At 40.1% G+C, this 27383-nt stretch overlaps 1 protein-coding gene across 2 annotated transcripts in view; it reads right to left on the bottom strand.

Moving 5' to 3' along the window:
* The window catches only part of RFX3 (regulatory factor X3), a 220056-nt gene that overhangs the window by 39806 nt on the left and 152867 nt on the right, over positions 1 to 27383 (bottom strand). For both annotated transcript variants that reach the window (XM_070742599.1, XM_070742598.1), the window contains exons 5-8: positions 23045 to 23119; positions 15737 to 15918; positions 13061 to 13180; positions 441 to 562 (exon numbers count right to left, since the gene is read on the bottom strand). In XM_070742599.1, the coding sequence (XP_070598700.1) occupies positions 441 to 562; positions 13061 to 13180; positions 15737 to 15918; positions 23045 to 23119 (499 nt within the window). The remainder of the gene's footprint in view (positions 1 to 440; positions 563 to 13060; positions 13181 to 15736; positions 15919 to 23044; positions 23120 to 27383) is intronic.

The following is a 27383-nucleotide window of genomic DNA, read 5'->3' as shown; positions in this document are numbered from 1 at the left end:
AAACAGGTACTAACCATTACTTGAGAAACTTTCTGTGCATAGATTTTTTAGCAATACTGTAAATCAGATTAATTGGACACCAGGACCTGATCTTTTGCCCCTGATAGCTATAGATTTTACATTCCAGCAAGCATAACCAGAAATGCTAGTAGTTCAACCACATCTAGAAATTCACAGCCTTTCTTTAAATTAACATATTTCAGAGAGTACAATCATAGAACAGAGGAATAAAATGGTCTTATTCTCTAGTACAACAAAAGAATGTGAGAAAGTGCACTTGACCTACAAACCTAATGAAACATTCAACACCTGTTTTGTTATCAAGTTGAAGCAAATCCATTAAATACTCTAAACTAGTCCTATTAATTAAGATGGATTGTTGAAAAAATCCCCACCCCTTCTGTATTTTAGCTAAAGATGAAGTTTCTTTTTCCACATACCCAAAAATTGTTGATGATGCTGACTTTGAGCAATCACAGTTTGTTCAACAGATGTGCCTGTTTGCTGACCACTTGTTGTAAAACCATCTGAAACTCCATCCACTTTCTGCATAGGTTTGTACCTAAAATGTATTAAAGGCAACATAGGCAACATAGCATTTATAAGATTACTACAAGTATTTTTCCTCCGGGGAAAATGATGTATATTTATATTGCTTTCAGAAATGTTTGTGATGAATTCCATGAAATAAGCAGTAAAAAGATAATTGTTCTCTTTAGCTGTTCAGCATAAATGTCAGCATTTGCTTTTCTATAGGCACTTCATGTAGCGTGCATGTAAGCTGGATGATTACAGATAGCTTTGAATTCTTTTAATGATATACGGTAAGCAAGTGGATTATTAGATAATTACAGAATAGAATTAGCTTTAATTTTTCAGTGTGGGTTCAAACTGCACATATTAATTCCCAGCATCTTTTTATTTAAAATGAACAGCTTGCTACCCTTCATTACGTGGATTCTCTTAATTAACTTAGAAGAGCAGATCCACAGATTGACACCAGTGTGTTCCCCCAAAACACTTGGTTCTCTCCCCAGTTGTCAATTCATTTTCCACATGATCTGAAGAAGAGAAATAGCTAAGGAAAGAAGCCCAGGAAGAAAGCTTGTTGTGTGGCCCGCTGGCCTTTTTTTACATTCTATGTAAGATCATCGAATTCTAACCAAGTTCGGCAAAATCCTACACTTCTCCCATTCCTTGAGGCAACAACTACAGTTCCTTCTCAGCTAGAGCAGCCTGCACATCTTTATGACAAATACAAGTGATCCAATCGTTTGAGTTAATTAGCTACCTGGAAAAAAATATATATTTAAAGTTCCAGCTTTTATATTTCCCAGTTATTCCTTTAGCCTTTACCCGTTTAAAGGCATAATGGTGTGGTCCAGTGTTAATGGCCTTTGCACTATTTCTTGAGAAAGATGAGCAGTGTAGAAGCATGAAAAATAAATACATAAATAAAATTCATAATTTTGCTTCTTTGCCCAGTTGGTTAGGCAGCTTTGGTAGCCTAAACACTGAAATTGCCTTCAGTGGGAAAGTAAATACATAGATTAAATGACTAGTGAGAGATCAGTTTCTTTAGCAATGACTTCTTCAGTCCCACATTTCTTCCCCTTATTTAGAAGATCCTGATCTCGCTACTCTATCACCTGCAAGGGAATGCTTTTCACCAACATCACAATATAGTGTTGTGGACATATGTAGTAGGAAAATCCAAGTAAGGAGTATACAAATGCAGGCAAACAAACAAACCCCAACAAAGCCAGAAATCTAACAGGTATAAAATGAATTCATAGTTCAGAGAAAGAAGTCACTATATTTTAAAGCAAGTTTGAGAAAGCACAAAATTAAAACCAATACATATTGCTATAAGCACTGTTTTAAATACAGTAGCTATAGTAGCTATATTGACAATTACCCAGTCTCTATGTTGGTCTATAAATAGTTAAAATGATAATCATTTCATGGCAGCTTCAACCTGACCTCAAAAGCATAAACAGTACTCATTTCTTCAAGAGGTTGTGTTTTCTGGTTTAATTATTCCATTTGGTAACTCAAACCATACCTTTAACAATATCAAATCAAAGTAACAACTGTTTTAAGACTGTACTTGTTTATCACAATAACAATTCCAGAACTTACAGGAAAAATTAAGAAAGTCTGTTATAGTAGTTGTGCAACCAAATACTGTAATACTAGCCTTTAATACCTTAGAGTTGTAGATTATAATTATTACTCTCATTCTTTTGTGTTAGTGTGCATTTTGAAATTTGAAAAATTGCAGCTATGGAATTGATCCTCTTTCTCCATCACCATTTTTTTCTAACATACTTTTTCTTACTTCTTGTTTATCATCTTTTACTCTTCCTATAGCCATCACACATCTTGGTCATATATCCAAAATTATTATTTTTATTATTTATTAGATTTGTATGGTGGCCTAAAACATCCTTAACTCAGGTCTGAATCTACAACTTTTGTCTACCCAGGCCATATAAGGTTTTCTCCATGATGTATTGAAATCAGTCAAGTTTATTTATGTTTATACTTGACTCACTGAAAGTAGTTGCATTTGAGTTAATTAGGACATGATCCACATTCTTTGCATGAATCTAACTGGAGTGGAATGGAACAGAACAGAATAACAGAGTTGGAATGGGTCTTGGAAATCTTCTAGTCTGGACTCAAGCAACAGTGATGGAAGCAGTATTGCAATGCAAGTCTAATCCTCTTTTTACATGCATTATGACATCCCATGCTGAAAAATGGTATAAATTGCTGCTGGTCCCACAGAAATAAAATCTAAAATTTAAGTATGACTAAAGTAGCCTGAATATAAGCCTTCAAATTTACAGGCAAAATAAATAAAGAAAAAAAACATTTCTACAAACATACTTAAGACATAGTGTTGTCTTGTCACAAATTCACATTCCATACATGCATAATCATTTGCACTCAGATCATACTTACAATGTTTTACATATATAGCTTACAGAGATACTATACTGTACTAGTTATTGCAAAATGAATCAGTTAGTTTAAAAACTTCACTCTAGGTTCAATCCAGACTGTTATGAAATCTGAATTGATTGTGTTTTATCTTGGTTTATTTACAAATTACTGACATGAAATTCAGCTTATTTTTTTATTTTATGTATTTACTCACTTTATTTATTCTATAAAGAGAATATAAATAACTGGATGATGATTTAGATCAGTGGATCTCAACCTGTGGTCCATGGATCCCTGGAACCCCCTCAATGTTGTCACAGGGAATCCGTGAAGGTTTGAAGAAATGTGATCATTTAAATCTTGAGTTAAATCTTGGTCCACCGTGGCCATGGTCTATGGCATCAAAAGGTACTTAAATGGGTGATTAAAGAAAGATAGAGAACCACTGAAGAGCCATGGTGGTGCAGTGGTTAGAATGTAATACTGCAAGCTATTTCTGCTGACTGCCGGCTAATTGCAATTTAGCAGTTCAACTCTCACCAGGCTCAAAGTTGACTTAGCCTTCCATCCATCTGGGGTTAGTAAAATGAGGACCCAGATTGTTGGGGACAATATGCTGACTCTGTAAACCGCTTAGAGAGGACTGTAAAGCGGTATATAAGTCTATGTGCTAGTGCTATTGCTGTTTAGATGATTAATCAGATATCTTTTTATGTTTTAACAAAAGTCTATAGTCATTGTTAACATGGAAAATGGCAACCTTCCTAGAAATGATTTAGTACAAATGTTACAAGCTGTTCCTAGCTGCTTCTAAAAGATTCTTTGAAGAGAAGTTTATTACATGACAATTAAATCAACATGCTAAATGAATTATTTCAAAATCCAAATTTGTTGAGAAAAAGAGAGAGAGAAAGCAGGCTGCTCAGAACATGCCTTGCATTTGTGCTACCGTCCTCCTGTCTCTTTAAGCCAGCCAGCACAGCAAAATTGGCTAGAAAAGCTGTGTAGTTTTTAAAAAAGGACAATTAGGGGGGGGGGGGCGGGGGAGGAGAAGGTGAGAGAAGAAAGAGTGTGTTTGTGTGTGAAACTAAAGCAGCCAGAGAGGTAATTTTCTATAGCAGAATTCCCAAGGAGCAGTATTCCAAATGAATACTGGTAGGAGATAAGAAATAATAGGTGGAGGAGGAGTAGCAGCATCAGAGATAAGTGGAGTAATGATGAGTAGCGAGTACAGGTAGTCCTGAACTTACAACCACAATTGAGTGAATCTGGCTTCCCGGTTGATTCTGCTTGTTAGAAGGTGGCAAAAGATGATCATGTGAGTCAGTGACACTGCAACCGTCATAAATGCATACCGGCTGCCAAGTGCTTGAATGTTGATCACGTGACTAGGACAATCACTTTTTTCAAAGCTGTTGTAACTTTGGTCACTACATGAATGTTTGTATACTGAGAACTGCCTACAGTAGAGTGCAATGTTCCCTCTAATATTTTTCCGGTGTGGGCGGAAAAGTACAGAGTCTGAGTGGCAGTCCCCTTGGGACTGGGCGGGATAGAAGTATAAGTAAGTAAGTAAGTAAGTAAGTAAGTAAGTAAGTAAGTAAGTAACTAAGTAAGTAAGTAAGTAAGTAAGTAAGTAAGTAAATAATCCCTTCTTTTTTATTAAAATAAATTAATAATAAAACAAAACCAAAATCTATTACTATTAAAACTAAAAGAACCACCAAAACCAAAAACATAACTATTAATAAAAACAGGTGAGGGCTGGGTTTTTTTTTCTCTGTTATTATTTAAGTGCTTTTACCATATGCTTTAAATCAAGAGTCCCTTCTCTCTCTGTTTCTCTCTGTTTCTTGTCATTCTCTGCCTCAATCATTTTCTCATTTCTCTTTTTTCTCCCCTTTTTTCTATCATTTTCTCTCTCGCTTCCTTACTCCTCTCTCTCTTGCTTTCTCTCTCTCTCTTGCTTTCTTCCTCGCTCTCACTCTCTTCCTTCTTCTCTCCTCTCTCTCTCTTTCTTGCTCTCTCTTTCTCTCTTCCTTCCTCTCTCTCTCTCTTGCTTTCTTTCTCTCTTTCTCTCTCTCTCCCACCTCTTGCTCTCTCTCTTCTTCTCACTTTCTGTCTTCCTCTCCCCTTTCTATCTCGCTCTGTCTGTTGCTCTCTCTCTCTTGTTCTCTTTCTCTGGTTTTCTTTCTCTCTCTCTCTCTTGCTTTCTCTCTCTCTCTCACTCTTTCTCTCTTGCTTTCTCTCTCTCACTCTTTCTCTCTTGTTTTCTTTCTCTCTCTCTCTCTCTTTCTTTCTCTCACACACTTTCTCTCTTGTTCTCTTTCTCTCTTCTATCTCTTTCTCTCTCTCTCTTTCTCATTTTCTCTCTCTCTTGCTCTGTCTGTTGCTCTCTCTCTCTCTCTCTTGTTCTCTCTTTCTCTCTCTTCCTTTCTTCTCTGCGGAGGCCGGTGAAGTTTTTTCTTAGTTTGAATGTTCCGGGCGGGCTGGCAGGGGGATGGGGAGCATGCGCACGCCCGACATTCAAACTAACTTTTGCCAGCCTCCGCTGTGAGAAGAACGCCTGCCTGTAGCCCCTTTGCTGACAGCCGGGATGAAAGCGCTCTTGGCAAAGGGACTGCAAGAGGGGCAGGGTGGGCGTTCCCAAAGCATTCGGAGCAGCTAGCGGCCGGATCAGGAGGACGAGAAGCTGCAGCCGCCACTGCAGCCACCGCTGTGGGAGGAGCCACGCCCCAAGGTGGGAAGTGGAGGAGGAGAAAGAGAGGTGGCTCTGGCAGGCGGGCAGGGGGCAGTGGCGAGAAGCCAGGGGCACGAGGGGGCCGGAGATGTTAGGGGGGCGGGGGCGGCCGCGGTTCCTTGCACGGCCTTGGAAAAGGGTGCGCGCGGGGTTTTTTTGGGTGCACGGCCATGTGGCCACGCACCTTAGATGGTACATTGGTAGTGTGTGAATGAGTGTACAGTGGTACCTCTACCTAAGAACGCCTCTACTTATGAACTTTTCTAGATAAGAACCAGGTGTTCAAGATTTTTTTTGGCCTCTTTTCAAGAACCATTTTCCACTTATAAACTCGAGTATCCGAAAGTGTAACCAGAAAAGGCAGGGAGAAGCCTCCGTGGGGCCTCTCTAGGAATCTCCTGGGAGGAAACAGGACCGGAAAAGGTGGGGAGAAGCCTCCGTGGGGCCTCTATAGGAATCTTCTGGGAGGAAACAGGGCTGGAAAAGGCAGGGAGAAGCTTCCATGGGGCCTCTCTAGAATTTCCTGGGAGGAAATAGGGCTTGAAAAGGTGGGGAGAAGCCTCTATGGGGTCTCTGTAGGAATCTCCTGGGAGGAAACAGGGTGTCCACCCTCCCTGTGGTTTCCCGAATTGCATGCATTATTTGCTTTTACATTAATTCCTATGGGAAAAATTGTTTCTTCTTACAAACTTTTCTACTTAAAAAACTGGTCACGGAATAAATTAAGTTCGTAAGTAGAGGTACCACTGTATATGTAGGGGGGTCTGCACTGTGCTGGCTCTTTTGTGTTTGAGTTGGGCATACTTAAAAGAATCTATGACACATTGGTTGGAGAGGTGGAATATTAAATAAAAAGACGTGGTATCTATAAAAAGGTGGTGTATCAAAAACATCAGTAATGCATGTGGTTTAAACTCCAGGAGTTCATTAAGCACTCCATGAAAAGATAAATCCTAACTGCAAAAGTAACAGGGTTTGGCCCTTGCAGATAAACCCTAACTCTTGCACTTTGTAGGAAATACCCAACAACTTAGCTGCTGAAAGCAGACCTCTTTCCAAAGCCCACACCAAACAAATGTGAAGAAGGCAGAAGGGGCAGATTCTCCCTTGGAAGAGACAACTCCTTTGGTAGAGGCAGGTATCCACTATAGTTAATGCCTATAGTTAAATTAAAGAAGGTAGATAAACCAGAAATGGGACTAAGCTCAAATACATTACTTGGGCCAATATCATTATATTGTGATGATCCCATTGTGGCTTTGATCCAAACTAGTAACTATGGAGAAATATATAATTAAATTTGCACAAAATTAATTAACTTGAAAATAATATCTAAATTCAAGGACACACTCTTTAAAAACAAACTAACTGAACAGAGCAATAATAAGTCAGGAGATTTCAAAGATTTGGTTGAAAGGCTACTGCTTATAACAGTGAATTTTAAAACGCATCACAGATTAATATTTCTAAAGGATTTCAGACAGCACTGCAACAAATAACAGAAGAGCCTGCCCCTTTTCACAAACTGAATTAATGCTTTGTCAATGTTAATTCTTTTTCCAGTGCTGCTAAACTGAAGACATGGAAAATGAAAACAGTACAGAGCAGCTGGGTTTGCTATTTTGGCTAATTTGTTCTAGCACAAAATATTTACTAACCTAGCTACTGCAATCAATGGTCCTCTTAAAGAGCACAGAATAGACTGAAGCTTTTCGAGTATTCACCACTTAATTATAGCAAAAAAAAAAGTGGCAGTCCGAAAAGAACAAATAAACTGAAATAATAAGCTGTTTTTAAAAAATAAAGTCTTAGGAACACTGAGTCCCAGTCAGCATTCCTTAGAAAGAGGAGAATAATTGGGAGCTCATAACCAGAACATGCAAACAGAAATAAGACTTTTATATGCAAAATTGTCACGATTGTATTGCACAAACACATTTAAGAGGATTATTTGGCTAACTGAGAGAGATTGTTTTTTTCCTGGTTGACTAGGATATGCATAATATAGCCACCCCTTCTAAGGCCCAGTTTGAGAGAAAGAACACCTACAATTGCAGCCAACTCACTGGATGAAGTGATTAACAATTGGGCAGAATTTCTCAGCCAACAGTTCAGTCCCAGTCAAAGATCTGTACTGGGGTTGGGGCTTTTTAATTTGTCTATAAATTATCTTGATGAACAATAAACTACCCAAATCTGCAGAGGTCAGAGAGATAAAGGCCCCCAAAGAATATCTTTAAAACTCTATCAGTAAATAACCAAATGGAAATTCTAATTCAAGTGATGCACATTGGAGCAAAGACTTCAAGTATAAACTGATACAATTTGAGCTGAATTTTAATTAAACGAGGGGAGGGGGAATCTTGCCGTCATACTGGATAGCTCAATGCAAATGTCAGTTCAGAGTGTCGCAGTCTTCAAAAAGGCAAAATTCCAGTCTCAAAAACATTTGGAAAGTGATTGAAAATAGAACTGGCAACATTGTGATGCTCATATAAAGCTACAATAAATCTGTGTCTGGAAAAGATATAAAACAAATGCAAAAGAGCAATCAAAATGATTGAGTCGTTTCTTGTGAGAAAAGTGTAATTTTTTGGGAATCTTTTAGCATGGTGGGGGGGGGGGGGAAACAAGAGGAATATGATTGGAAGGTATAAAATTATGCATGGAGATTTAGAACAGTTCAAAAGTACTTTTTTCACACGGGGTTTGAATAGCCTCTGGAACTCTTGCGGAAAGGAGCACTGAAACATTTCTAGCAGGGAAACAGTAGCAAGAGAAAAGTGTCTCCCCATGTCCGGCTTGCAATCACCTTAGAGCACGTGTGTAAAACTTGCTATGCCATGTTGTTGTCCCGTGAAATTTCACAATATTTTTCCCATTCATGGAGCTGGGGTGGGCGTGGCCTGCATGTGACGCCTCTGGCCTATGGGCTAACAGTTTGACACCCCTGTTCTAGAGGCATATGAGGACCAAATATAATCCTGGACCAGATGAACTTTGACCTGACCCAACAAGGCTATTCTTATTTTTCATGCAACTGCTGCACAGATACATTCTGATTAACAACCACTTTTGTTGTTGTTAGATTGGTATCCTAAACCCAGAGTAGCATTCTATACTCATTTTAAAAACAGTCTCGTTCAATCCCCATAATCACATGAAAGTTTTTACCAAGATGAGAGGATTTCACTAAGATAAAATATTAAGAATCTTAAGTAATTATTTTTATAGAAAGAATAGCATCATATATTATTATTGTGGTTGGCTGCCCTGTCAACCAGATATTTACACCAAATTTGGCATTTTCATCCACCTATCAAATCCTTCTCAAGAACCAGGGATATTCAGATTAATTTTATTACTTTCAAACAAGGCACATAATTCCTAAGCAGTAACATCTCCTTCATTTTAAACATGTCTCTCAGTGACTCTACAAGCATATCTACATAGTCATTGTTGTTGCAACAATAAACAAAGTTGGCAAGAAAGGATTGCTAACACTTTGAAAATAGGCTCAGTTCAATGGTGCGAAATGTAAGTTTTTGCGCTTTTTTTTTAAATTTTTATTATTTATTTATTTATTTATTACTTGGATTTGTATGCCGCCCCTCTCCGAAGACTCGGGGCGGCTCACAACATGTAAAAAGACAAATCATAAGTAATCAACAATTTAAAATTTTAAAGATTTAAAAAAACCCACAAACTAACAGACTCACACACAAGCATACCATATATAAATTCAACGTGCCCAGGGGGGGGGATGTTTCAATTCCCCCATGCCTGACGGCAAAGGTGGGTTTTAAGAAGTTTACGGAAGGCAGGAAGAGTAGGGGCAGTTCTAATCTCCGGGGGGAGTTGGTTCCAGAGGGCCGGTGCCGCCACAGAGAAGGCTCTTCCCCTGGGGCCCGCCAACCGACATTGCTTAGTTGACGGGACCCGGAGAAGGCCCACTCTGTGGGACCTAATTGGTCGCTGGGATTCGTGCGGCAGGAGGCGGTCTCGGAGATATTCTGGTCCAGTGCCATGAAGGGCTTTAAAGGTCATAACCAACACTTTGAATTGTGACCGGAAACTGATCGGCAGCCAGTGCAGACTGCGGAGTGATGGTGAAACATGGGCATACCTGGGTAAGCCCATGACTGCTCTCGCAGCTGCATTCTGCACGATCTGGAGTTTCCGAACACTTTTCAAAGGTAGCCCCATGTAGAGAGCATTACAGTAGTCGAACCTCGAGGTGATGAGGGCATGAGTGACTGTGAGCAGTGAGTCCCGGTCCAGATAGGGCCGCAACTGGTGCACCAGGCGAACCTGGGCAAACGTCCCCCTCGCCACAGCTGCGAGATGTTGTTCTAATGTGAGCTGTGGATCGAGGAGGACGCCCAAGTTGCGGACCCTCTCTGAGGGGGTCAATAATTCCCCCCCCAGGGTAATGGACGGACAGATGGAGTTGTCCTTGGGAGGCAAAACCCACAGCCACTCCGTCTTATCCGGGTTGAGTTTGAGTCTGTTGACACCCATCCAGGCCCCAACAGCCTCCAGGCACCGGCACATCACTTCCACCGCTTCGTTGACTGGGCATGGGGTGGAGATGTAAAGCTGGGTATCATCAGCATATTGATGATACCTCACCCCATGTCCTTGGATGATCTCACCCAGCGGTTTCATGTAGATGTTAAATAGCAGGGGGGAGAGGACCGACCCCTGAGGCACCCCACAAGGGAGAGACCTAGGAGTCGACCTCTGTCCCCCCACTAACACCGACTGCAACCGGCCAGAGAGGTAGGAGGAGAACCACTGAAGAACAGTGCCTCCCACTCCCAACCCCTCCAGCCGGCGCAGAAGGATACCATGGTCGATGGTATCGAAAGCCGCTGAGAGGTCAAGGAGCACCAGGACAGAGGATAAACCCCTGTCCCGGGCCTGCCAGAGATCATCCATCAACGCGACCAAAGCGGTTTCCGTGCTGTAACCGGGCCTGAAACCCGACTGCTGGGGACCTAGATAATCGGCTTCTTCCAAGGACCGCTGGAGCTGGAGTGCCACCACCTTCTCAACAACCTTCCCCATAAAGGGAAGGTTGGAGACTGGACGGTAGTTATTAAGCACAGCTGGGTCCAGGGAGTGCTTCTTGAGGAGGGGGCGCACAAGCGCTTCTTTATAGAGTGATGGAAAAACTCCCCTCCCCAAGGAAGCGTTGGTAATCTCCTGGGCCCAGCTCCGTGTCACCTCCCTGCTGGCCGAGACCAACCAGGAGGGACACGGATCCAGTAAACAGGTGGCGGAACTCACAGCTCCAATGGCCTTGTCCACTTCATCAGGTGTCACCAGATCAAACTCTTCCCAGACAGGTGGACAAGTACGTGCCCCAGTCACCTCGACTGACTCGTTGTCAGTCGACTCTGCTATACAATTGGAGTCGAGGTCGGCCCGAATCCGAGCGACTTTATCAGCGAAAAACGAGTTAAAGTCCTCGGCACTACTCTGCAAGGGCTCCCCAACTCCCCCCTGATTAAGAAGGGAGTGGGTCACCCTAAACAGAGCGGCCGGGCGGGATTCCGCTGATGCAATCAAGGCGGCATGGTACGCGCATCTTGCCGCCTTGAGCGCCACTTTGTAAGTCTTAATGAAAGCTCTTACAAGTGTTCGATCAGATTCAGACCTACTCTTCCTCCATCGCTTCTCTAGACGTCTCTTCTGGCGTTTCAACTCCCGGAGCTCCTCGTTGAACCATGGAGCTCTACGGGGTCTAGCGCCACGGAGAGGTCGCAAAGGCGCAATCCGGTCAAGGGCCTCTGCTGCAGCCTCGTTCCAGGCTTTCGCAAGAGACTCTGCCGAACTGTGGACAAGTGCCTCTGGTATAACCCCAAGCGCCGTCTGAAAGCCCTCTGGGTCCATCAGGCGTCTGGGGCGGAACATCTTAATTGGTTCCGCCTCCCTGCGGGGAAGGATTGGAGCCAGGAAGTCAAGCCGTAGTAGAAAATGGTCTGACCATGACAAAAGCACTGCTTCTAAGCCCCTTAGTCTCAGACCATTACTCAGTTGCTCGGAAAGGAATACCATGTCGGGTGCGTGCCCCCCCTCATGAGTCGGACCCCGTACTACTTGAGTCAGGTCCATGGCTGTCATGGTGGCCATGAACTCCTGTGCCAACCCAGAGGTTTCGCCGAGTGACGGCAGGTTGAAGTCCCCCAAGACAATAAGTCTGGGGAACTCCACCGCCAACCCGGCTACCTCCTCGAGTAGCACAGGCAGGGCTTTTGACACGCAGCTGGGAGGCAGGTACGTGAGAAATAAGCCCACCTGAACCCCTAGGTCCAACTTCATCAAGAGTGACTCGCAACCCGCAATTTCCGGAGCAATGAGTCCACGTAGGCAAAGGCTCTCCCTGGCTATAATAGCCACTCCTCCCCCCCTTCCCTGGGGTCGAGGTTGATGCCATATCTGAAACCCAGCTGGGCAAATTTCAGAGAGAGGAACACCTCCCTCTGGGCCCAGCCAGGTTTCAGTAATACATGCCAGGTCGGCCTCCTCATCCAGGATCAGATCCCGGATGAGGAGAGCTTTGTTTACCACCGACCTGGCATTAAGCAGCAGCAACCTGAGTCCAGGGCTTAGGAAAAATCAGATGGAAAGGCACAGGGCACTAGTGCTTGCAAGAAGAATCCAAGTACTCTGGATTAAGCATGAGCCACCAATCTGGCACTATTGCCATTAAAGCCAATGTAGTTTTGGGCTGCATCAACAGAGGCACAGTGTTGAAATCACAGGAAGTGATAGTACCACTCTTTGCTCCACTGGTCAGACTGCACCAGGAATACAGTACCATGTCCAGTTCTGACTGCTACAGCACAGGTAGTCGTCACTTAACAATCATTTATTAAGTTAAGTGCAAAAGGCCAGCAGCTGCCTCAACATGTCTTGTCAAAAGCATCAGAAAGAAGATGGCAAGAGTTAGCTGGGAGCAGCAGCGGTAGACGGTGGAAGACGGCCAACAGAGCAGAGATAGGAGGGAAGATAGGTGGGTGGGGGAATTGAAGTAGAGACAAGTGTGGCAGTGCAGGAGACGTATGAGGTCCCTGCCTAACAACAGCAAGTGTGATCACTGGACCAGCAGTTGCTAAGCAGTGCAATCTCATGATATTTTGCTTAAAAGCTGCTTCATTTAATGATGGAAATTTCAGGCTCAATTAAGATCGCTAAGAAAGGACTATCTGTACATATCAAAAACATTCCACTTTCAAAGTCCACGATTGTTGTTCTGGTCCCTCCATTTTATTTGTCATATAATTCAGATACTGCAATGTCCTACCCCTACCAACATTGAAATCTACCAAATGCAAAGTACTTATTTTAAGAATACTTTACCTTTGTTTCTGCTGCATGGGTTGCTGTCTCATAGCCATATATTGCATGTCCTCTTGTAGCCGATTAAGAGGAGAGTCTGGCTTGACACGAATCCCATAGTAATGATATTTGGAATTCCCCCTTTGGGAAAAAGCAACCAACAATCAATAGACAACCACTGGGATGTTGCTGAAATAGCACAGATCCTGAGCTATGGTAACATTAAGGCTGCTTCCAAAGAGGCAGTTCACAGAGCAATGGCTGGCATTCCAACTTTCCCTTCTAAGTCAAACAAAAGGGTAACAAGCAGAAGATACTATATGAGAACACACTCACGCACACACCTGAGATTTATTTATGTTACTAACACACTTGCATTTCATAGCCATCCAAACAAAGCTCCTGTTTGAGATTCTAACTAGCTGGCCATGCTGAAATCCTGTACAGTGGTACCTCATGATACGAACCCCTCGTCTTACGAACAACCCGAGATACGAACCCAGGGTTCAGAAATTTTTTGCCTCTTCTTACGAACTTTTTCCTTCTTATGAACCCGCCACCGCCACCACCGCCGAGAAGCCCTGCCGCACGGCTGTCGCTTTTTGAAACAGCCGGGGGGCTTCTCAGCGTCCTCCTGAACCCGAATGCCAAACCCGAACTTCCGGGTTCGGCGTTCGGGAGGCCGCCGAGAAGCCCCCCGGCTGTTTTAAAAGGTGACAGCCGGGCGGCGGGGCTTCCCAGCGGCCTCCCAAATGCCAAACTCGGAAGTTTGGCAAAAGTTCGGGTTCGGGAGGCCGCTGGGAAGCCCCGCCGCCCGGCTGTTGTCTTTTGAAACAGCCCGGGGGCTTCCCGGCGGCCTCCCGAATGCTGAACCTGGAAGTTCGGGTTTGGCGTTTGGGTTCAGGAGGATGCTGGGAAGCCCCCCGGCTATTTTAAAAGGTGGCAGCCGGGCGGTGGCGCTTTTTTGGCGGGGTTTTTTGTTGCACGGATTAATTGATTTTACATTGTTTCCTATGGGAAACAATGTTTCGTCTTACGAACTTTTAGTCTTACGAACCTCCCCCTGGAACCAATTAGGTTCATAAGACGAGGTATTACTGTATTTCATAAAGCCATTCACATACTCTAACTGTACTTCATGGTTTCTGGACACCATTGAGCATGTTTACTTCTCACAGGGACATTTAGAGAACATGAGAAAAGCAATACTAGTTAGGTTTAGCATCCTGTTTCCATAGCAGCCAAAGAGAAACCATAACCTGAATGGTATAGAATATGAACCTGAATATGAAGATAATATTTTTCTCATTTATTGTCCTATACAAAGGCAACACTTTTTAACTTGCTTACTGACATTCAGAACGAGGGTTATCTGGAAAGTAAGGTTACAAAGGATGTAGCTCTTGGAGGGAATTTTCGTTGCGGAAGTTGTTAATTACTATTGTGTAGCGGGATACCAACGGAAGTGAACGAGCAGTGCCAGTGATCAGTAGATCATTGACTGGCATTGTGGTGAAGGTTATAGATGATTGTCCTCACTCCATTTCCCTCCAAGTGTGAAGTGTGCGTGTAATGCTAAGGGCATGAACGCTGCCCAAGATTTGTGCGCGATGGGTGCCCAAGATTTTTTCGCCGATTGCTGAGTTTTAAATTTTTTTGCTGAAGGAGAATGGGTATGGAGCTATTGCATTGATTGATATTTGCTCTCTGGAGTATGGCGATAAGCTCAAGTTTCATCTCCTGTCCCTATACAGTTGAGAAAAGCCTCGCCTACAATCTAGAAATGGTCAAGAAATTCTCGAGAGGCACTGCCTCTGTTGATTTTGTATGCTTCAGTAAGAAACATAGAAACATAGAAGATTGACAGCAGAAAAAGACCTCATGATCCATCTAGTCTGCCCTTATACTATTTTCTGTATTTTATCTTAAGATGGATATATATTTATCCCAGGCATGTTTAAATTCAGTTACTGTGGATTTACCAACCACGTCTGCTGGAGGTTTGTTCCAAGGATCTACTACTCTTTCAGTAAAATAATATTTTCTCATGTTGTAAGCATCTTAGGCACCCATTGCAGCAGTGTTCACGCCCTTAGCATTCAGGTAGCATATTACAGCGCACACTTCGCACTTGGAGGGAAACATTTAGGACAATTAAAAAGAAATACATTTTTAAACAAGACATTTTTTTACACCAAATCTTTTGAAAGTCTGTATTAAAAAAATGCATGTAGCGTACAGCTATCCATGACAACTATTCCCTAAGTGACTTTACTGCACTTGCAGGCTCAATGCCATAAATACTACTTCCTCAAATTTATAGTGGGGAATGACTATGCGACTTGTTGACCAGACATTGAGTTGACCTAGTGAGATTCCTTTTACATGCTAATGTTGGCCTCAATGCATTATTATTATTATTATTATTATTATTATTATTAATTAAATTTGTATGCCGCCCCTCTCCGTAGACTCGGGGCGGCTCACAACAATAGTGACAAAACAATATGTAATACAAATCTAATAATTTAAACTAAAAACCCATAATTTAAAAACATGCACACAACACACCATACATAAACAATATAGGCCTGGGGAAGTTATTTCAGTTTCCCCATGCCTGACGGCAGAGGTGGGCATTACAATTGCTCTTAGATGGAGTAATATTTAAACCCCGTTGATTTTTTTTAGACCAACCTGGTTCCCAATCTTCTGGTCCGTAGGCCCATGAAAATTGACCGTATGAGTTTTCCAAAAGAAGCAGCATTGACAGGGTCCAATTTATGCTCCTGACAGTGTCTCAGGTAATGGTTGTAGAGAGTGCTTCTGGGTAGGCTTACTCCTTCTGCTGTTTCATAGTTGTCTAAAAGCCATTGAAGCTATTTCAGTTCAGGGTAAAAGAAAAAAATAAGACAGGTTCAAAGAACAATTAACAGGCTAAATAATAGTCACTGTCTGAAGCTTAAGGCATTAACTTCATTATAACTTTACAGATAATGGGGGGAAAGCAGAATCCGCTTATGACCCCAGACAACACTAAATACTTCCATAAAATAACTGCAATTTCATTTAAAGTGAAATAATATATACTTAGAGAAAAAGTGTTAGCCCTTGAGAAAATGTGAGCAATACTTATACAAGCCAAAAAGGAATGGTACTTATGAAGTGAATATAGTGTTTGTATTATGGGACCAGAAAGTTTAGGGTTATTGCTCAATTTTACTGGAATAATTATATTTTGCCTTGTTAAAGAGCAAAATCTGCTCTTACAAGTGATAAAGTGTTTAATTTCTCTGAAAATTCCATGTAAGCCAATTTCTCCACAATTTATTTCACAGGTGAACCAAGGCAGGTCTATGTTTAATGTTAATAATTGCATGTTAAGCAGTATATTTTACATACTTGTAATATACAGAGTTCATTATCAATGGAAAAAGGAAAAAAGTCAATTCCATGACATATAAAACAGGCCACCTTTATCATGAGAGAGCACAAAATATATTGTTTAATAAAAATCTCTTTAGCTTTGCTATAGCTTTAATGAAATGGAAATGCTTAGAAAGGGTTAGGGTTCCTTGATTTTTAAGCAAAAATCTACATTTCCCAAAAGTCTGAAAGTAAAAAATGGCATGTCTTCAAATAGTACCCTTTGACTCTGCAGAGTTACTGTAAAGATTCAATTGACAACAGGTGGTTCTGATATATCTCTGTTTGGGGTGTGACTGAATCATTTAATCACACTATCAAAAGAGGCAAGGAAAAAATAATACATTCTGTAGCAACATAGCCAGAATAAAGTCACAGAATCATGCACACATGCAACAGAAAGCTTAGGGGTAGTATTAATTGTTGCTGCTGCCGGTTGTTATTTCTGAAAGTTCCTTTGCCAGCAGCATCATGGCATAATACATTCATTTCTCTATTCCCAGTAGCAGCAGAGGAAAAACAATATACAGTGGTACCTCATGATACAAACCCCTCGTCTTACGAACAACCCGAGATACGAACCCGGGGTTCAGAAATTTTTTGCCTCTTCTTACGAACTTTTTTCTTCTTACGAACCCGCCGCCACCGCCGAGAAGCCCTGCTGCCTGGCTGTCGCTTTTTGAAACAGCCGGGGGGCTTCTCAGCGTCCTCCTGAACCCGAACGCCAAACCCGAACTTCAGGGTTCGGTGTTCGGGAGGCTGCTGAGAAGCCCCCTGGCTGTTTTAAAAGACGACAGCCAGGCGACGGGGCTTCTCGACGGCCTCCCGAACCCGGAAGTTCAGCAAAAGTTCGGGTTCGGGAGACTGCTGAGAAGCCCTGCCGCCCAGCTGTCATCTTTTAAAACAGCCGGGGGGCTTCTCAGCGTCCTCCTGAACCCGAACGCCAAACCCGAACTTCCGGGTTTGGCGTTCGGGGGGCCACCGAGAAGCCCCCCGGCTGTTTCAAAAGGTGACAGCCGGGTGGCGGGGCTTCTTGACGGCCTCCCGAACCCCAAACCCGAACTTTTGCCGAACTTCCGGGCATATGGGCTTTGGCATATGACAGACCCTAAACACTTCCAACTGTTCCACAATGTTGCATCACCATTCTTGTGGTTACATGATTGTGATCTGGATGTTTGGCAACCTGGTCTCTTCTATGACCGGTTGCCAAGCGCCCTGGGATCATGTGATGTCATGCACATGATGACATCATCCGCATAAAAGGGAGCTGAACTCTTTTGGTGGGGCGCAGAAACAGAGCTCAAATGCAGAGGGTGGGTTGGATTTCAGCAGGAAGGATTTCCAGTTCCTGAGGGGAGAGGCAGTGTGGTAAGGAAAGGAGTGCAGGGTGCCGTCTGACACTATCCATTCAGATGCTGAAAAATCCTGTATGGATTTCGGCAGGGAAAATTTTCAGTGGTCTCCCCCCATCCTTCATGTGGCACCCTACGCTTCTTATCTTGGAGTTAGCTGTGAGCCGCCCCGAGTCTTCAGAGAAGGGTGGCATACAAATCTAATAAATGATTATGATTATGATTATATGACCCTAGAGGTTGTTTAATGACCTCAACCAGGAGTGCCAGGATTATGTTTGTTGAGCAAAGCAGTCACGTGACATCTTGCTTAATGACCACTTCACTCAACAACCAAGATCCTGGTTTCAAATGCGATCATAAATCAAGGACTATCTGTACATCAGGCCTGGTAAAAACTCTGCTGCATCTCTGGTAATTATAATAAAAACTTTATGTGAAAATCAATATATTCAAGATCAAGGAGATGAAAACAGCCACACGTTAAAATTAGAAAGGTGGATTGAAAGGAGTTCCATTTCTGACTTGGCATGCTGTGCGCTTTTTTCCAATGCTGCTATAAAAGCACCACTTTAATCAAATCAGTGGGTCAGAATAATGGGTGCTATTTACTGTTGTATAGTCAACCTTCTTATTGCAGATTCATCTTTAACAGAGATACACAACCTCTAGGTTTCTCAACTGCTCTCTCTAATAACCTGCAGTATGAGTTTCCTACACAAAACAAGAATAGTTTTCGACAATGAAATTAAATTTTATAGAAAATAATCTGAATATACATTGTTAGCTTTATATACATTGCAATATATCTGTATTACATATATACATTGTTAGCTTCATTGTAATTGACAACAGTAATTAAAACATAGAAACGTGATTTTCTTGGCTTACTTAAAATTATTATAAATAATCCCATTGATATCGTTCAAAATACAGTACTAATAGTTTTAGGAATAGGAGCAATGCTACACTTTCAAATTTAAAACTATGACAATGCTGCATACCAACTAAAACTTGACTGTAATTTTGGAAGAGCAACTATTAATAACAGTTGACAATTACTGACCGAGTTTACAGTTGATAAGAAAATTTATTTACCTCCACACCACAATTCAGCAAGTTCTTTTCCATGTCTTTCCCCCTGCAACTAAACGCCAGTCTTTTTTGTCTCTCACATTCACTGACTGACCATTTCATGTTTTCATTCTCTGATCTCTAATTGCTATTACCATCCTGATATGGAGCAAGGGAAACCATAACCATTGTCTTTTGTTAAATACACTAATGAACTGAATATGCACTTCTCAAGTCAGAAAACCAAGAATGTCGTAGCTTAATGCACACAATTCATTAAAAATTAAGCAGAATGGATTAAAGAATCTATGCTCTTTCTATTTGTGCCAAAACGAATTAATGATGACAAAAGAATTTATGCATGTCACTTTTTTCATCCTAGATGGATCGTGAAAAATAAAACCTTTTCCCACTTTCTGGTACCTTCTTGGCAAACTTGCCTTTATAGATTTTTTTGGCTATGATATGGAGAAAAAATTGCCACTGGCTTCTTCTAAAAAAGTTTCTAACTTTTATAAATCAAGCCTACAATCCTAGTTAAGAGCCATGGTGGCACAGTGGTTAGAAGGCAGTATTGCAGGCTAAATCTGCTGATTGCTGATCGCCAACAATTTGGCAGTTTGATTCTCATTGGATCAAGATTTATTGATCATTCTGTTCTTCCAAGATCAGTAAAATGAGGACCCAGATTGTTGGGGACAATATGCTGACTCTATCAACTGCTTAGAGAGGGCTGTAAAATGCTCTGAAGTGGTATATAAATGCTATTGTTATTCCTTGGTGGTCTCCACTTACAGATTAACTAGAGATACCCCTGGTTAACTTCCCAGCCTAGACAGCTGCTTTCCCAGATAGATGATCCATCTTTAATTAATTCTAAATCCATGTCACTTGCCATACATATGGCCAACACAGCAGTATCAAGGAATTTTCTTAAGAAAGTTGCTTTCAGATTTCACTGACAAAGGATCTTCTGCACTAGATTAAACAGCAAGAAGTTCTATCACAGGCAAATACAGTACAGTATTTTTAAGGTAGTAACAATTAAGGTAATTAGTTAATGTAATTTCATATTTGAAACAACAACACATCAAGAATTTAACAGTTAGTCTGTCACATAATTATAAATGGATGCAGTGCACAACAAGTCTAAGGAAATAGTAATAGCAACAGTTTATTGATTAGTCTTATGGCCAAATAAATAAAATGAAATTAAAGTACATGATCTGATTCCTTGATAAAATAGATAAAATATAGTAAAATGCAGTGATAAAATACATGTGGTAACATCAAGATTCAGCATTGCCCTTAGAGAGTCTTGGCATATTTGGGTTTCTTCCCGTGTAAGTTTCAGAGATTTCTGGTGATGTTTCGACAAGGACCCACTCATCATCTTCAGGCTGGTGCTTCTGTCCTTGTGCTAGGGCGAACACAAGGACAGAAGCACCAGACTGAAGATGACGAGTGGGACCTCGTCGAAACGTCGCCAGAAATCTCTGAAACTTACAAGGGAAGAAACCCAAATATGCCAAGACATTCATACCTATGCCCGTGAAAATCTATGAAATATATCCCTATCCCTATCAGTGTTCCCTCTAATTTTTTGGGGTGGGTGGGCGGAAAAGTATAGTGTCTGAGCGGCAGTCCCTTCGGGACTGGGCGGCACAGAAATAATAAATAAATAAATAAACAAACAAACAAACAAATAAAAAACCCAACCTGTTTTGCCTCAGAGAATTTCAAAATAAAATACTGTACTGTGTGTCTATAACAGTGAGCTCATAATAGGGCAACTCTATCAATATCAAAATGCCACTTAAATAGTTGAGCTAGTTTCAAACTAGATTTTGATTTTCTTTCTCTCTTCCTTACTCCCATTCTTTTTCTTTCTCTTTTCCTTCCTCTCTTTTTTCTATCTGTTTCTCTTCCTCTCTTCCTCTCTCTCTCCTTCCCTCTCACTCTTTCCCTCTCGGCTTCTGGGCAGGTTTGGAAAACTCTGAGTTGATGATGATTTTTAAGTGAGCGATTGCTCACTGCTCAGCTTAGAGGGAACTATGAACCCTATCCCTATCCCTATCCCTATCCCTATCCCTATCCCTATCCCTATCCCTATCCCTATCCCTATCCCTATCTATCTATCTATCTACCTACCTACCTACCTACCTACCTACCTACCTACCTACCTACCTACCTATCTATCTATCTATCTATCTATCTATCTATATACACAGTATATATATAGGAGGAAATAAGGCAATCTATTATTCAGATCCCACTGGGCTGTTCATTCCAATGGGAATGATAAATGCCAAAGCCTAAGGGAGGGGCAGTCGAACAAAACACAAGCAATGTTTTCAGTGGCTTAGGTCAAGGGTAGGCAAAGTTGGCTCTTCTATGATTTGTGGACTTCAACTCCCAGAACTCCTGAGCCAATCATGCTAGCTCAGGAATTCTGGGAGTTGAAGTCCACATGTCATAGAAGAGCCAACTTTGCCTACCCCTGGAATGTACTCTCATGATATAGCAATATTTGGCCCTGGAATTCAACAAAGCAAATCTTGCTCTAGGATAGGCCCTTCCTAAACATTGTGTCAAACTCATTGAAAAGCATTTTTCAAATTGCAACTTTATTCTTAGACAACTAACTGAAAAATATATATTTGGCCAATACCTGCATGTCAATTTGAGCATTGATATCTAGGACTCTCAAGTTCAAAATTTCCTTTGCCTGGGAGGCCATTGAAAGAAAAACTAATGTTGTGATATAACTTTGATCAATTATATCCGAGCAAACAGAATTCAAATAATCTCAAGCAAGAAACAAATAACCGACAAAGGTTGATGCAGAATTAGTTTATGATTACCATTAGCATTGTAGCTAATCAGAATTTCCTTGTTCAGTTGTAGCCTACTCTAATTCAGGTTCCACAAATAAGGAATGGACATCAATTAAAAAAGTCACAGACCAATTATTAACAATAATTTTAGGAACTAAACACAAACACAATATTGTCTTGATAAGTCATTTAAGGTTTTGCTATTGACACACACTCCAAAACTGTGAATTAATTGCATGGCTCCTAGAAAGATTCTGCTGCCAGTGATCTAGTAAGCCTATTGCAAAGTACACAAGCAAATGGAGTGATATTTTGCCTCCCACCAGAATTAACTGGCCACCATGTCTTCTTGAGCACAGAAGCCATGAGATTTGCCCCTCAATTGTGACAGATCACCTCCTCCAGAATACAATGACCAAGTGTTCTGGCAAATGGGACCTAGGTGACAGTGCTGACTCAACTCTATCAAGTGTTTGGTCAACAAGACAACCTGAGTTCTGAAGCTATATAGCCTGTAAGGACTTTGACCTGGACTGGTAGAGAAAGCTAGAAGGAACCTTCTCCAACATTACTTATTGGAAATATTCAGCCTCTGAATCAGTCCTAGATAGAATTTTCAGTCCATCAAAGCAATTCAATTCAATTCAATTTATTGGATTTATATGCCGCCCCTCTCCGAAAATCTTGGTTGTTTCACACAGGTATACTACTTTCATGCAACATTTGTACCTTGCTCTAGAACCACTGTCAAATAAGCCTAGAGTACTGCACATAAATATTGAAAAGGTAAAAATTTGATCATACTGAAATTGTTCCATTTTTCTGTACACAAATTAAAAAGCAACTTACATACATAGTTCAAAAAACAGGGATTCAGATGGTCAAATTGGATGGGCCCAAAACTAAACCAATATTTGATTAGCTATTTATCAATTTCCTTATCTTATAGTAGATTGGACCAGGTTTTGCTTACATGTAACTTAAACTGTATTTCATCAGAATTATGAGATTTCAAATGACAATACAATTCCCATTATGCTTGACAATAAGATGAAGATTGTATTAACCTAAGGTGTATTCTGACTGTTTCTTCTGAATTGCTTTTAGTGATTCAGGGAAATCAAACAATTTTGGTGCACTAACATCTTGCATGGGAGGAAAAAAAGCTACTGTGAGAGTTCAAAAGTAGAAAGCAAAATTCAGAAGCTGGGGGAGGGTGACAAAACAAAACAAAGGAAAACAAGCATTTAGAAGACAAGCAAAGCATGCAGAATAAGCAAAGAGTTAGCTTACATGAAGAAGAGGCAACTTACATGGCTGTTGAGAAGAGAGCTTCTGTGAGTGGACAGACCATCAGACTTTTGCAGTGTCTCAATCGCCATTTCAATCTGATAATAGATGTCATTAAAAAAAGGGCTCAAGACAAGATAGTAATAAAAGATAACTATAGAAATGTTGATAGATTGCTGCAGTTCAAAAAGAAACCTTAAGTTAAAGCAGATATTTTTAATTGATCACAGATATAATGCCAAATGTTTACACTAGCAAATTTTGTATCAGATTTTATGTCTACAAAATTCTTAAGAAAGAATCCCCTTACTCCCAACTTCCAATTCAGGAAAAAGAGAGGAAGATATGATTTTTATTTTTTTTTGCTAATCCACAATGCAAGCATCTGAGAATTGAGAGCATAGTATGCAACCCATATAAATAAATATCCTAGAAATAGATATGTGGCGAATGTAAAATATTTCAGCCTTACAAATATTCATCTCTAAGATACTTGATCTCAGCAGGACTCATCCCAACTAAATATGCATAAGAATAAACAATAAGAGTCAACTTGCTGAACAGACAATATGCACTCAGCATCTCTTGCCATGTAAAAATAATAAACAAGGATTTTTAATTAACATTACATTGTTAGCTGGGGGGGGGGGGAAAGGAAATATTTCTGCCTTCTTAGGATGAATCCAGTTTCTCAGAAAAAATGAATTCAAATCTACAAAAGTTCCCATTAACAAACCCCACTGCTCAATTGGAAAAAAACATGTTTTTTGCTTTTAAGTACAGCATATTAAGCAGCATCTTAACAAAACATATAAATATCGGCTGCAAGTATAAAGGACATGTGGTTCCTAGCCTTATAATGATGTCTTTACATAGAATGATTTTATCTAAGGTCCATTTAATAAAAAAAAGGTTTCTATATAGTATAACATAAAGGTTTTGTTATATGAAACATATCATAAAGTAAAATTTAAAATTAAAATAAATTCTCATTTTCTTTTAAGAGAGAAGTCTAAAAAGAAGCAAATGTCTTGGTTTAGAGTAAAAGAAAAAGCAGTATTGAAATTAATAACTGGGTAATTGGATTCCACAAAATAAAGAATATAATATCTTTTATTGAATCAGGTTCCCGCCCCCCCCCCCCCCCCCCACACACAAAAGATATTGCTTAGGGCAGTGATTTTCAACCTTTTTTGAGCTGCGGCACATTTTTTACATATACAAAATCATGGGGCACATTGAGCAGGGTGGAGTGGGGGGGGGCTAAAAAAGTTTGGACAAAAAATTATCTCTCTCTCTCTCTCTCTTCCTCCCTTTCACTCTATTTCTCTCCCTCTTTCTCTCCCTTCCTTCCTCTCTCTCTCCATCCCTCTTTCTTTCTCTCTTCCTTCCTTCCTCTCTTTTTTGCTCTCTTTCTATCTCTCCCTCCTTCCCTGCCTTTCTTTCTCTCTCTCTCTCTTTCTTTCTTTCTCTTTCTCTCTCTCTTTCTTTCTCTCTCTCTCTCTTGCTTTCTTTCTCTCTTGTTTGCTCTCTTTCTATCTCTCCCTCCTTCCCTGCCTTTCTCTCTCTCTTTCTTTCTTTCTCTCTCTTTCTCTCTCTCTTTCTCTCTCTCTCTTGCTCTCTTTCTCTCTTTTTTGCTCTCTTTCTATCTCTCCCTCCTTCCATGCCTTTCTTTCTCTCTCTCTTTCTCTCTCTTTCTCTCTCTCTCTCTCTTGCTTTCTTTCTCTCTTTTTTGCTCTTTCTATCTCTCCCTCCTTCCCTGCCTTTCTCTCTCTCTTTCTCTCTCTCTTTCTCTCTCTCTCTTGCTTTCTTTCTCTCTCTTGTTAAGCTTCGCGGCACACCTGACCATGTCTCGCGGCACACTAGTGTGCCACGGCACACTGGTTGAAAAACACTGGCTTAGGGTATTAGACCATTGCTTTCTGGATGGTAAACACTTGGATATTAATGTACGAGAAAATATGTTCTACCAGTGAACTACTGATTTATGTATCAAATCAATAAAGTTTAATAATGTATTCTTGAAGAAACCCCAAGTATTTTAATATGTAATAATCAGTTTTAAATTTTAATGTTTCCAAAGCAATTAATAATATAAAAGGATATAAAATTCTACCAATATTTAAAACTGTTTTCTCAAACTATGGTGGCCATATTAAAACAAAAACAAATGGAAATGGGGGTGGGGGAAACAAAACCTCTTAAAATTAGTTGGGAGGATGGGGAAAATATGGTCAAGAATGAAACTATTGATTCTATTTCTAGCAGTGCAGTGTGGGGCCTCCAATAACTATCCCAACATATTTACATGGTCATAATGGAGCAGAATATTTGTTATTGTGTCTCCTGACATTTTAAGGTTTCAATGGTAAAAATCAGCTGCTCTTTGAATCACAGCAAGTCTCTTTCAGTGCAATCCAATTTATACTATTATAGTTGTCTAAAAAGGCAGTAAGATTCTAAAATCGGTACAATACATAGATTTGATTTCCATTACATTTTCATGTAGACTGGGTAATTTTCCTTACATTCTACAGTATATTTTTCTATATCTAGGTACCCCCTCCCTCATTATCACAACAAAGCATATGACCTGCTGCCTAAAACACTTCAAAGAGTGTGTACACTATGTATGTCCATAAGTCCCACACTAAAAATATCAAGAATGAAAATGAAATGTTGGGTATAACTAACTGAATAAGGTATGGTAAATTAAATGTGCTATGTAAAACTATTGCATGAATACGATTTAATCAAATACACATATACCTTCAATAGTTTTCAGACATTATACACCCCCAATTTATACAATATATTTTATACCTATAAAATTTCTTGCTCCGCAATTTGGGAGCATTTAGTTTCTAATGTTCACTGAGGAAGTGAACCTCCAGGAGAGGTTCAGCAAATTGAAGACAGTTTTTTGAAAGCAAAGCCAATAACTATTACAAGGACCAAGAAACTGTGATGGAGAAGTTCTTTGGAACCTCTCCAGATAAAGAGAGGACAAAGACCACCCCCATATGTTCTGGACAGCTTCTGTCCATAATGAGACTGCATAGCAGTGGTTTTCTGCAAGTTGGGCGCCCACACTTTTAAATGACCCTATGTTTGCAAATCTCACTTTCTAACATCTTTTAGAAATTGCTGGTTAACTACTTCCAGAAAAAAAAATGGAATATTGTAACTTGTACAATAAAATGTTGGCACTAGTTATATATAACGGTTTTCTGCTTTGGTTTTTTTGCAAGACAAAATAAAATTAAGAAATTTCATGATTTCAAAGCATAGACATTAGAGGAAACGGATATCTTTACATAGAGGAAAGATTTACAAGTGTGTAGAATTTTGCAAAATGTTACAACAATGAAAATATTGAAGGACACTATAGAAAAATGGAAGCAGACAATAGTAGCCACAAAATCAACAATGTCAATAAAGGTATCTGCTTCTATGGGCAAAATTTGTCCAAAAGATATTATTAAAGAAATGATAGCCATAGAACAAATTTTACCTGACAAGATAGAGATGGTAACAAAAGTGGATTTAAAATTGACAGGCTAAGAGAATATGTTAGAAAAGGATGTTTCATTGGATTTACAAAAGGAACTGGCTGAGGTTTTAAAATTTAAAGAGGAAATACAAAGGACAAGAAAACGACCTGAATAATTTTTTCCTAGTGAATTTACAAAAACTCTATGTCATGGAACAAAAAGATATTAAGAGAAATCAAAGCCTACAACAATATTTATCTATTAATAGGTAACAGATAGGACAAGGATTTAAGAGAGAAATGTTTGCAACTTTAGGGTAAATTGAGATTAAATTTGTTTATAGTTGTTATAAATGTTGGAAATAACTTTATATTTATTTTCTCTTTTTTAGCATATTTTTACTTTCTTTCTTCCTGCACTTTTTTACTCATTTTATTTTTTAAAAGTATAGCTTCTATTACTTTACTATCATAATCAAAATTATTTGAGGAAATAAGTTACATGGATTTATATTACACTTTCTGATGTGTCTTTTCTATTTGATAATCATTATGTAGCCTTCGTGATTTATATTATATTATTTTATTACAGAGCAATATATCAAAAACATTATTTAAAAAAATCTAATCCTATAAATGATATCAGAAGGAGTAAATATGCTTTCAGCAAGGTTAGACAGTTGAAATTTGTTGAAGAATTATCCAAATTCATGGTTGCACACTTACATGTATGCAATAAAATCTGGATCCCTGACAATTTAATCTTCAGTGTCAAAATAGTCACAAAGTTTCTTTCTAGTTGCACACATTATTTTTGCAATTACTCAAATTAATGCTTTAATAAATACAGCATTAGTGACAATTATTTT

Source organism: Erythrolamprus reginae, chromosome 2 (genome assembly GCF_031021105.1).
Source record: "Erythrolamprus reginae isolate rEryReg1 chromosome 2, rEryReg1.hap1, whole genome shotgun sequence".
Taxonomy (NCBI): Eukaryota; Metazoa; Chordata; class Lepidosauria; order Squamata; family Dipsadidae; genus Erythrolamprus; species Erythrolamprus reginae.
The sequence above is the reverse complement of the archived record's forward strand: the minus strand, read 5'-3'. Positions and strand labels throughout refer to the sequence as shown.